We start from the raw sequence: 12,183 nt of genomic DNA on the forward strand, positions 1-12,183 counted from the left end.
AACCTCAACTCGCGCGCATTACCAGACTCCGCGGCTAAAGGGGGAACTTAACTACGCCATAATGCTCACACACTCAAGTTCCTTTGGTCGCATGCACACACGGCTTGGCTTGATGACGGGGCTTTGTGGGGCTTTACTGCGAGAAGTGCGAATGTCTGGGGAGGATGGGGGGAGGGAGAGGGGCGAAGAGGGAGGAGAGAAAGAAAGGGAAGGATAAAGGATAATATAAGGGGAGAGGAGGAGGGGGGAGAATAAGGAGAGAGAAAGGGAAGAATTATAGAGGAAGGAAGAAGTGGAGGAGACTAGCAAGGAGAAAGGGAAAGGATGTTAAGGGAAGGAAGGTAGGGGAGATGAACAAGGGGAGAGAATGGGAAAGGGTGATGAGGGGAGGAAGGTAGGGGGCGATGGATAGGTAGAAGGATGATGAGGGGAGGAAGGTGGGGAGTTCAGCAAAGGGAGAGAGTGGGAAAGGATGATAAGGGGAGATGTAAGAGGGGAAGACGAGCGAGGAGAGAGAAAGGGAAAGGGTGTTGAGGGAGGAAGGTAGGGGGCGATGGATAGGGAGAAGGATGATGAGGGGAGGAAGGTGGGGAGTTCAGCAAAGGGAGAGAGGGGGAAAGGATGATAAGGGGAGGAGATGTAAGAGGGGAAGACGAACGGGGAGAGAGAAAGGGAAAAATAAAAAGAGTGAACAGATGAAGGATTAGTAACGAAAAAGGAGGTAAGGAGATAGGAACGGTAACACGAAGCAAAAAACAATATAATGAAGCTAAAAGAAAGGAAGAGAAATACAGGAAAGAGATAAATGAGATTAAGGAGTGCATGAAAAAGCGAAAGTAGAAAAAAATGAGATTGGAACGGGAACACAGAGCAAGAAGGAACAAAATCAAGTAAAGAAGAAGGAAGAGAAATGGAGGAGAGGGATTGAGAGGTAACTGAATGAAACATAAGCAAAAAAAGATATAGTTCAGGAGATTGGAAAGATAACAAAAAGCAAAACGAAACAAAATAATAAAGAAAGTAAGTACGAATGAAGAGTAAGGAAGAAAGGAATGAAAGAGTAAAGAAAGATATAGAAAAGAATATAGAGTGAACAAAGATGGGAAAGGAAATAAAAACTGAAAGAATTTTTAGACTGTCACACAAAGCCAAAGGCAACGAACGGATGAAAGGAGGTAAATGGGAGTGAGAAGAAAGGAAGAGGAGCAATACAGATAAAGCAAAGAAAATGGAGCAAGGACAACACACACACACACACACACACACACACACACACACACACACAAGACAGCATGTTAAAAAAAAAATAAAGAAAAGAAATGAAAGAGTGAGAAAATCCGGGAAAGGAAAAGCAGAAAAGAAGTAAAAAAAATGAGCAAAGGAAAACTAGCAGACAACGGGACCAACATGAACAGCAGGGGAAGGAGAAGGAGCATTAGTGTGTGTGTGTGTGTGTGTGTGTGTGTGTGTGTGTGTGTGTGTGTGTGTGTCCATGAGGCTTACACGAGAGCACGGGGCAGGGGAGGGAGGGAGAGAGGGCGGGGACGAAGGGGGTTATGAGCAGGACACGCGGCGGGGCGGGAGGTATACGCCCAATGAAATATGTATCGTGCACTTTCTACTTCGACATGACCCGCCACCATCAACTCCCCTACTACTACTACTACTACTACTGCTGCTGCTGCTACTACTATAACCACCCAGGGACGGTATATGATGCACTCGTGTTTAGGAGGCCAATAATTATCCATCTATGAAGCACCTGGAGTCGCACAAGTGTTCTGATAAAGCTTATACCCCACACCTGACTTAGACACGAAACCCACCATTACTGCTATCACTACTACTACTACTACTACTACCCTACCACTACTACTACTACTACTACCATTACTGTTGCTACTACTACTACTACTACTACTACTACTACTACTACTACTACCACACCCATCTCCTGCCATGTGATAGAGACCTTCTTATCACGAACCACTATATCCTCTTCCCCCCCCCCACTCCTTCCCCCTCCTTCCCCCCCCCCTCCTTCCCCCCCCCTCTCCTTCCCCCTCCTTCTAACTAAATCACGACTGACCAGAACACTCCTCCCCCTCCTCCTTCTCCTCTCTCTTCTTTCTCCTCCTCCACCTCCTCCTCTCTCTTTTCCTCACGCCAGACACGACGAGGAAATCCTGACCACTACCAAGAAACCACTTCCTGATGATCGAATTCTCTCTCGCACACATTACAAGCACGCGAACACACACAAACTCGACTTAATACAGATTCATCTTTTATCCTTTAGTGTCGTCAAAGGTTCTCTCTCTCTCTCTCTCTCTCTCTCTCTCCTCTTCCTTTTCCTACCATCCATTTCAGATCCTTTTCCTTCTTTCCCTTTCCGCCCATCCCCTTTCATTCCTCCTTCCTCAATTTTTCAGTTCCCTTTCCTCCTCTCCAGTTCCTGTCATACCCTATCTTCTCTCCTCCCCTTCCCTATCTTCCACTTCACTGCTCCGCGTCCACGATCTGATTCGCTCCCAGTACTTTCAAGAACCCCATGAGTGTAGGGACGAAAGATTACTCGGCTATCACATCTCATCAGGAAATCAGTGAAATGTATATGAACTTGAGGGGATATGAAGGGGAGGAGGAGGAGGAGGAGGAGGAGGAGGAGAAGAGAAGGGCATTATCTGTAAACTCATTTTCAGAACTAAGGCTACAGAGGACAGAAAGTTAATGTGTTCTATCTAAAAATAATAAGTACAGCGAATAAAATTAATCCTCAAGTTAAAATTAGTTTCCAATAGTTAGTTTTCTTCCTCCATTATATTTAACATCAATTAGCGATCTTTTTTTTTCTCCTTAGCAATGTTTTTAAACTTTTAATTGACCTCATTTAGTTGGCGAGAGAGAGAGAGAGAGAGAGAGAGAGAGAGAGAGAGAGAGAGAGAGAGAGAGAGAGAGAGAGAGAGAGAGAGAGAGAGAGAGAGAGAGAGAGAGAGAGAGAGAGAGAGAGAGAGAGAGAGAGAGAGAGAGAGAGAGAGAGAATGGTTTGTTAGTTATTCACATATATAAAAGAAAAAAAGCGTTATCAAGTCTCACAGTTTCTTATTTTCTTTTCTTTTTTCTCTCGTCCATCAATTTCGCTGTTCCAATCTTCCTTTCTCTGTCTCCCTCCTCCCTTCCTATTCTTTTCTTCCTCTCCTTCTCTGCCCTAATCATCGCTTTTTGTCTTCTCTTCCTTCGTTCATTGCTTTATCGCCTCGTTTTCCTTCCTCCCCATTCTTCCTTTCTCAAGTCTCCCTATGTCCGTCCTTGTTTTATATTTCTTTCCCTCCTTCTTTTCTTTCTTCATCGTTTTTTTTTCTCTTCTTCCTTCGTTCATTGCTTTATCACCTGGTTTCCATTCCCCTTTTACCTCCCTCCTCATTCTTCCTTTCTCAAGTCTCCAATCGCCCTTCCTTGTTTTTCTTTTTCTCTGTCTATCCCTTATTCATCGCATTTTTTCTCTTCTTCCTTCGTTCAATGTTTTATCACCTCGTTGCCATTCCCCTGTTACCTTCCTCCTCATTCTTCCTTTCTCAAGTCTCCAATCGCCCTTCCTTGTTTTTCTTTTTCTCTGTCTATTCCTTATTCATCGCATTTTTCCTCTTCTTCCTTCGTTCATTGCTTTATCACCTCGTTGCCATTCCCCTGTTACCTCCCTCCTCATTCTTTCTTTCTCAAGTCTCCCTACGTCATTCATATTTATTTTATTTTCCTCCGTCTCTTCTCTCTTCATCGCATTTTTCCTCTTCTTCCTTCGTTCATTGCTTTATCGCCTCGTTTCCATTCCTCGGTTGCGTTCCTCTCTCCTTTATTGGTCTCGTCATTTCCATATTCTTTTGGCTGTTTTCCTCTCCCCTTCCTTCGCTGGCCTTGTGTTATCTACCTTCCTTTCTCTTCCTTTCCTTCTCCTTTTTTGACATTCCTCTCTCTCTCTCTCTCTCTCTCTCTCTCTCTCTCTCTCTCTCTCTCTTCTGTGTTCCGTCATCTCTCAATATCTAGTGTCAAATAAATCGTGCACTGGAAAATACTCCACACACACACACACACACACACACACACACACACACACACACACACACACACACACACACACACACACACACACACACCTTAGTTTCTCCGCCCGTGGCACTTGCTACTCTCCCCTCCCCCCCCCGTCCTTTTATTCACCGTTGCTACATCTCTCTTCGTGTGGAGAAGCAACAGGTGACGTAAGATTGTGTGTGTGTGTGTGTGTGTGTGTGTGAGAGAGAGAGAGAGAGAGAGAGAGAGAGAGAGAGAGAGAGAGAGAGAGAGAGATCGTAAACATGACATCCCCATTTTCTTTCGTGTCTCCAAAATCGTAATATCGTGACTCTCTCTCTCTCTCTCTCTCTCTCTCTCACACACACACACACACACACACGTCAAGCAAAATTAAATGTCCCCCTTCATCTACTTCCCTTCCCTTCCCTTCCCTTCCATCCGTCTCCGCGCCAATTCAATTCCATACCTCCTCCTCCTCCTCCTCCTCCTCCTCCTCCTCCTCCTCCTCCTCCTCCTCCTCTGCTTCATCTTCATCTTCTTTTACTGCTACTACTCCTTACATTTCCTCCTCTTCCTCCTCCTCCTCCTCATTTCCTACTTGGGTCTTCCTTTAACACAGCCTAAAGTACCTTCCACTCACCCACCAGTGACCTACAAACTGCAAGGAGGAGGAGGAGGAGGAGGAGTTGTAAGTCATTTGCATAACAAGTTGGAAAGGTGGAAATGTGTGAAAGGGAATGAGAGAGAGAGAGAGAGAGAGAGAGAGAGAGAGAGAGAGAGAGAGAGAGAGAGAGAGAGAGAGAGAGAGAGAGAGAGAGAGAGAGAGAGAGAGAGAGAGAGAGAGAGAGAGAGAGAGAGAGAGAGAGAGAGAGAGAGAGAGAGAGAGAGAGAGAGAGAGTAAGGTAACAAGAACTGAACCGCATAGTCAAGATGAGGTCTAACTAATGCTAAATATAGTTTGAGGAAGACTTCGGCGCTTCTTTTGCTTACGCTCCTTGATATAAATCCCAGTACCCTATTTGCTCGATTTCTAGCTTGAATGCATTGTGCCCTTAGACGGAGATCAGAGCTCACTAAGACCCCTAAATCCCTCTCGCACCCAGACCTACTTATGAGAGTGTCATTTAAGCAATAGTTATGTGAGGAGTTGTTCCTACCTACACTCAGAATACTGCACTTCCCTACATTGAACTCCATCTGCCATTTATCCGCCCAGACATACAATTTGTTTAGTTCACCCTGGAGAATACTAGCGTCCTGATCCGACTCAATTACTCTACCGATCTTGGTATCATCTGCAAACTTTCTGACATCACTACTAATTCCTGTATCTAAGTCATTGATATAAATAATAAACAAAAGTGGACCTAATACCGAACCTTGTGGGACCCCACTCGCAACACATCCCCAGTCAGATCTTTTACCATTGATTTGCACTCTTTGCTTCCTATTGCTAAGCCACGCCTTGACCCAGTTCAAAACTTTACCCTCTACTCCGTGAGCCTGTAATTTAAGAAACAGTCGCTGGTGAGAAACTTTGTCAAACGCTTTACTAAAATCAAGATAGATTACATCATAATTTTCAGCTCTGTCTATCGCCTCAAATACTTTATTGTAGAAGGACAAGAGTTTGGTGAGGCATGACCTACCTTTCGTGAACCCATGCTGATGTTATTGTTTTCTTATTGCAGTATGTTATTCTCTTATATATTCATTGTTGTTGCTTTTGTTGTTATTCTTGTTATTGTTATTGTTAAGACAGGAGAAGAAGAAGAGGAACAAAAGAAAAATGAGAATGCAGGAGGAGGAGGAGGAAGAGAAAAATGAAGAGGAAGAAAATGGAGATATAGAAGCAGGAGGCAAAGAGAAAAATAAAAAGTGAAGAAGGAGGAGGAAGAGGAGAAAGAGAAGAAGGAAGAGTAGGTGGAGGGGGAGGAGCGGGAAGAAGAGTAAAGGAGAAATGCGAAAAGCGTGGGAATGAAGAGAGAGAGAGAGAGAGAGAGAGAGAGAGATAATGACTATAAGACTGGGACACGCCTCTCTCTCTCTCTCTCTCTCTCTCTCTTACACACACACACACACACACACACACACACACATCAGTATACCAATCCATCACTATTTTTTCTACATCACCATTATTACCACCACCACCACCACCACCACCTCCACCAACCACACCACACCTTAACAAAACACACACACTCACACACACTTCTTTGGTTCCTCATTTCCTCTCACCTCGTCACCACATCCTCTTACCACACTTTCTTTTGCCCCATTCCTCCACCTCTTCATTTTTTTTTCTCTTCCTCCTCCTCCTCAGTCCTTGTTTTCCTCCTGTTCCTCGATTCTTCTTTTTCTTTCTCTTTCTCCTCCTCTACCTCAACTCTTATTTTCCTTCTCTTCCTCCTCCTCCTCAGTCCTTTTTTTCCTCCTGCTCCTCGATTCTTCTTTTTCCTTCTCCTTAATTCTTCTTTTTCCTCAACTCTTATTCTCCTTTTCTTCCTCCTTCTCAATTCTTATTCTCCCCCTTTCCTTACTCATTTCTTATTTTCTCATTTTTCTCGAGTTATATTTTCCTACTTCTACTCGTCAATTCTTCGCTTTCTTCAACTGATCCTCCTCAATTTTTGTTCTTTTCCTCCTTCTGCTCAGTAATAAATTCTCCTCCTCCTCCTCATTTCTTTTTCTCCTTCTCCTCTCCCAGAACCTCCAATTTCCCATCACATTTCCTTCGCTTTGATTCCTCTGGCCACGGGAAACGGAGACGGGCAGACAGGTGACGGGAGAAACAATAGGACCTCCGCCTGTCCCTCTCTCTCCCTCCCTTCATGCATCCCCCCACCAAGCAGCAGGGACTCAAGGAGGGGCCGAGGGAGGGCGTGGCGTGACTATTTTTTGCCCCCTCCCCCACCACGAAGGGTCGGCCTGCTATATATGGTAACAAATGCATAGAGTTAAACGGCGGAACATAAAAGGAGGGTAAAGGAACAATCAGGGACGTCGCCGCCTTTTATGCAACGGCGCTGATTGAAAGTGAATAAACGAGTGGAAAAAATGGTTGATTGGTTAAGTTGATGAGTTAGTGAGTGGATACGTCAAGCCATATATTAATCTTGGGTGTTGTAATTTTTTTTTTCATTGGCAACGCTGATTGAAAGTGAATAAAAAGAATAAACAAAACGGTTGATTGGTTGAGTTAATGAGTTAGTGAGTGAATCCGTCAATCAATTTATTAATCTTGGGTGTTGTAATTTTTTTTTTCATTTGTAACGCTGATTGAAAATGAATAGACGAACTGAGAAAATGGTTGACTGGTTGAATTGATGAGTTAGTGAGCGAATCCCGTCAACCTATATATTAATCTTGGGTGTTGTAATTTCTTTTTTTCATTTGTAACTCTGATTGAAAGTGAATAAAAAGAATAAACAAAACGGTTGATTGGTTGAGTTAATGAGTTAGTGAGTGAATCCGTCAATCAATTTATTAATCTTGGGTGTTGTAATTTTTTTTTTTCATTTGTAACGCTGATTGAAAATGAATAGACGAATGGATAAAATGGTTGACTGGTTGAGTTGATGAGTTAGTGAGCGAATCCCGTCAACCTATATATTAATCTTGGGTGTTGTAATTTCTTTTTTTCATTTGTAACTCTGATTGAAAGTGAGTAGACGAACTGAGAAAATGGTTGACTGGTTGAATTGATGAGTTAGTGAGTGAATCCCGTCAATCTATTTATTAATCTTGGGTGTTGTAACTTATTTTTTCATTTGTAACGCTGATTGAAAGTAAATACACGAATGGAAAAAAATGGTTGATTGGTTGAATTGATGAGTTAGTGAGTGAATCCGTCAATCCATATATTAATCTTGGGTGTCGTAACTTATTTTTTCATTTGTAACGCTGATTGAAAATGAATATACGAATGGAAAAAAAATGGTTGACTGGTTGAGTTGATAAGTTGGTGAGTGAATCCGCCAGTCAGCATATTAATTTTGGGTGTCTTTACTTATTTTTTTTCATTTGTAACGCTGATTGAAAGTGAATAGGCGAATGGATAAAACGGTTGACTGGTTGAGTTGATGAGTTGGTGAGTGAGTCCCGTCAATCGATATATTAATTTTGGTTGTCGTAACTTATTTTCCATAATTTTTTCCACTACTGTAACTCTCACCGTTTCTCTTATTGTTTTCTTATTGTTTTCTTATTGTTTTCCCGTTCAGGTCAGGTCAGGTCAGGTCAGGTCAGGCTTTCCCATGGTGTCAAGGTTCCTTCCTCTCCTTCCCGTCGTCACCTTCGCACTCTTGTAAGCCGGTATATATGTCGACAATCAACAACAATAACAAAAAAAAAAAAAAATGTACTAAAACCGAAGTCTTCTCTCTTTTGATTCTTTTTTTTTTTAGGAGCAGCGAGTAGCGGGCTTTTTTTTTATTATTGTTTCTTTTTTGTGTGTGCCCATAAGCTGTCTCCTTTGATGTAAAAAAAAAAATGTACCTCGACACCTTTCTTTTACGGATGCTATCGATGTTCTGTCTTGCCACGAACCTTACACGCGAAGACACGCAGAAAAAGTGTTGAAAAAGAGAGCGTGAAAGTGTGTCGCTCTCTTTCACCGTCACAAAACAACCCACGGGGAAAAAATAACAACATATAAAACAATGACCCAAATCCACACACAGACACACACACACACACACACACACACACACACACACACACACACACACACATCACCTAAAAACGCTCTGCCCAACGAAAAAGTTAAAATTGAATCATAACAAGGAACAACGGGATTCAGAGGGGGAGGTAGGGGGAAGGGGGGGAGGGAGGGAAAGAGCGAGGGAGACAGGGAGGAAAGGAAGGAAGGAAACGCGGGGAACGGTGAATGATAGAAAGGGTTCCGTGCAGGGAGGAAAGAATGGGGAGAAAGTTCAGAGAGAAAGGAGAGAAAAGAGGGAACGAAGGGTAGTGGGAAGGGAGGAAATGAGGGATGGAGAGAAAGAAGAATGTGGAGGAGGGAGGAAATGAGAGAAATGTAGGGAGCGAAGGGAGGTAGGAAGAAGGGAGAAGATGGGATGGAAGCAAGGATCGAAGTGTAGAAAGAAGGGTAGAAGGAGGAGGATGATAAATGGAGAGAATACAGGGAAGGAGGGTAAATAAAAAGAAAAAAAACATAGTGAAGAGGAAATGGAGTTACGAAGCAAAACCAAAGGAATTCAGGAGCAAGAGGTGAAGATCGTGGGGGCAGAGGAAGAGAACTGAAGGTATGAAAGGAAATACATGAGTGGAAGGGGCAGGTGAAGGGAGTGGAAGGGGCAGGTGAAGGGAGTGGAAGGGGCAAGTGCGTACGAGCAGGGCAAGGAGAAGGAAGGGGAAAGAGGGTGAAAGGGGAATGGAGGTCAAGGAAGGGAATGGCTGGTAGGAAGAGTGGGTGAAGGGAAGGAAGGAAGGAAGGAGAACAGGTGGGAGAAAGACGAGAACTGGAAGGTAATGTTCGGGAATGGATACAAGGGAAGGGAGAGGAAGGAACTTTGGAACAGAAAAAGAATGAAAATTGCAAGGATTGAAGAAGATAAAAAGGCAGTTGAATAGAGGGAAAGATAACGAGAGGGAGGAGAAGAAAAAGTAGAGAAATGGAAACAGGGAAAGGAAAAGAAAAGGCAAGACTGGCAGCGGGGAAAAGTTTGAAGCGTAAAATTTATAGAAAAGGAACAGCAATTGAAGAAAAGAGAAAAAAAACGAGAGGGAGGAGAAGAAAAAGTAGGGAAATGGAAACAGGGAAAGGAAAAGAAAAAGCAAAACTGGCAGCGGGGAAAAGTTTGAAGCGTAAAACTTATAGAAAAGGAACAGCAGTTGAAGAAAAGTGAGAAAAACGCGAGGGAGGAAAAGAAAAAGTAGGGGAATCGAAACAAGGAAAGGAAAAGAAAAAGCAAGACTGGCAGCGGGGAAAAGTTTGAAGCGTAAAACTTATAGAAAAGGAACAGCAATTGAAGAAAAGTGAGAAACGCGAGGGAGAAAAAGAAAAAGTAGGGGAATGGAAACAAGGAAAGGAAAAGAAAAAGCAAGACTGGCAGCGGGGAAAAGTTTGAGGCGTAAAACTTAGAAAAATAGCAATTGAAGAAAACTGAGAAAAACGCGAGGGAGGAAAAGAAAAAAGTAGGGGAATCGAAACAAGGAAAGGAGGAGAAAAACAAGACTGGCAGAGGGGAAGAGTTGGAAGCGTGAAATTGAAAGAAAAAGAATAAAAAAGAGAAAAGGAACGGGATGGATGAAAAGAAAAAAGTGAAGTGGAAACGGGGAAAGAAGGAGAAAAGTAAGACTGGCAGCGGGGGGAGGGGGGGGGGATGGGAAGCGTAAAACTGAAAGAAAAGAAAAGAAATAAGAATTGGCTGGTTCGCGAGGGGTCAAGAATCAGTACTAAGTGGAAAGGATGTGGAAGGGTGAGGGAAGGGAGGGTAGGGGCGGCAGGGTACGACAGAGAAAGAAAGTGAGAGTGGAGACCAGTGTAAGGAGTGAATGGACGAGGAAAGGATGGGCTGGGAGGGCCGAGAAGAGGGCCAGGAAAGTCAAATAAACGGCCAGGTGAGGCAGGACAAATTGGACAAAGGTAAATGGTTGGCGTAGTACTCACCTCTATACTAAAGTAGCCCCTGTCTACATAGTCGCCTAAGAAGAGATATTTGGTACAGTTTGGGGGTCCTCCAACCTCGAAGAGCTTCATTAGGTCGTAAAACTGGCCGTGGATATCGCCGCACACTGAAACAGAGAGAGGAAAGAGTTTAGTCACGGGGAAACACGGAGACTGGAACGAAACAACAGACACAACAATACGAAACACACGCGCTGAGGAAACCCTGCAAGAGATTAACAAATGAAGGGACGACGAAGCTCACAGCACAGCGTTAAGTGACAAAGTAGAAGCACAGCACTCAAACGGAATATCAACACACGCCCTCACCAAGCACGGCATTAATGTTGATGAGGGTGATGGCGATTATAATATTATACGAGGCACTCCGTTTCAAACAGCTCATTAGGTCCAATTACCCAGTACAGAGAAAGGTCAGAGGACGGACGTGCACCCACACCCACACACACACATTTCAGAGGTGTGTAGGTAAGAGCAATGTTTCTATATAAGTTTACGTAGCGTTGCTGTACACTTTTTTTTCCCCCCCTTGCGTTACCTGCACCTGACCTTAATTACCCGCATTAACCTGGATCGCGCAACACTCAGCCGTGGTATGCTGCTGCTACTACATTTACTCTTACTCTCTAATTACTTTTTTATTGGCAAATCAAGTGGTATTAAATAATTACCTACGACTCAAGTTATCATTCAGCGTGGTTGGTCATTTTCTTCACACATACACAAACAAACAAAATTCCAGGAAGTATAGATGAGTAGAAAGTGCAGGAAAATACCAGAACTTCTCAAGTGTTTCCTTTTTCACAAGAACAAAAGCAAGTAGCATTACTGGAGAAACTTTGGATATAATACAGTCTAACAAGTATTCTAAGTATTGGGTAAGTAGCAGCAACAGCAGTATAAGTAGCAGGAGGGGAAGTATTAGCAGTGGTAATGGTGGCGCTGGTGGGTGGTGGAATATATTTTTTTCTTGAAACAGGAGGAGGTTGTCGGTGTAGAAAGTGCGGGAGGCGGGAGGCGGGGAGCGGGGCAAGCTTTGAGACGCCAAGCAAAGTTCAGGGTTGACACACGAAAACCCGCGACAGAACCCACACACCTCGAGGGGCGCGGAGAACGAAGGTGAGCGGAGAAGAACGACGAGGCAAGAACGAAGGGGAGGGGAGAAGAACGACGAGGCAAGAACGAAAAGGAGGGGAGAAGAACGACGAGGCAAGAACGAAGGGGAGGGGAGAAGAACGACGAGGCAAGAACGAAAAGGAGGGGAGAAGAACGACGAGGCAAGAACGAAAGGGAGGGGAGAAGAACGACGAGGCAAGAACGAAGGGGGCGAAGAAACTATCGAGTGGGTATACTGATGGATGAAAAGATGGGGACACGAGACTTAGGGGCTATTACACTGGGCAAATTTTCCGTGGATCTTCAGTCAAACCACGATTTCTGCTAGCGTGGTTTTCATTTGT

The 12,183-nt window shown here is 43.8% G+C and overlaps 1 protein-coding gene across 1 annotated transcript in view; it reads right to left on the bottom strand.

Annotated features, from left to right (window-relative positions):
- LOC126998265 (serine/threonine-protein phosphatase 2B catalytic subunit 2-like) overlaps positions 1-12,183 on the bottom strand; it is a 110,763-nt gene that overhangs the window by 37,933 nt on the left and 60,647 nt on the right. Inside the window, exon 3 of the mRNA XM_050859741.1 lies at positions 10,706-10,830. Coding sequence (XP_050715698.1) covers positions 10,706-10,830 — 125 coding nt within the window. The remainder of the gene's footprint in view (positions 1-10,705; positions 10,831-12,183) is intronic.

This window comes from Eriocheir sinensis, chromosome 2 (genome assembly GCF_024679095.1).
Source record: "Eriocheir sinensis breed Jianghai 21 chromosome 2, ASM2467909v1, whole genome shotgun sequence".
Classification (NCBI taxonomy): Eukaryota; Metazoa; Arthropoda; class Malacostraca; order Decapoda; family Varunidae; genus Eriocheir; species Eriocheir sinensis.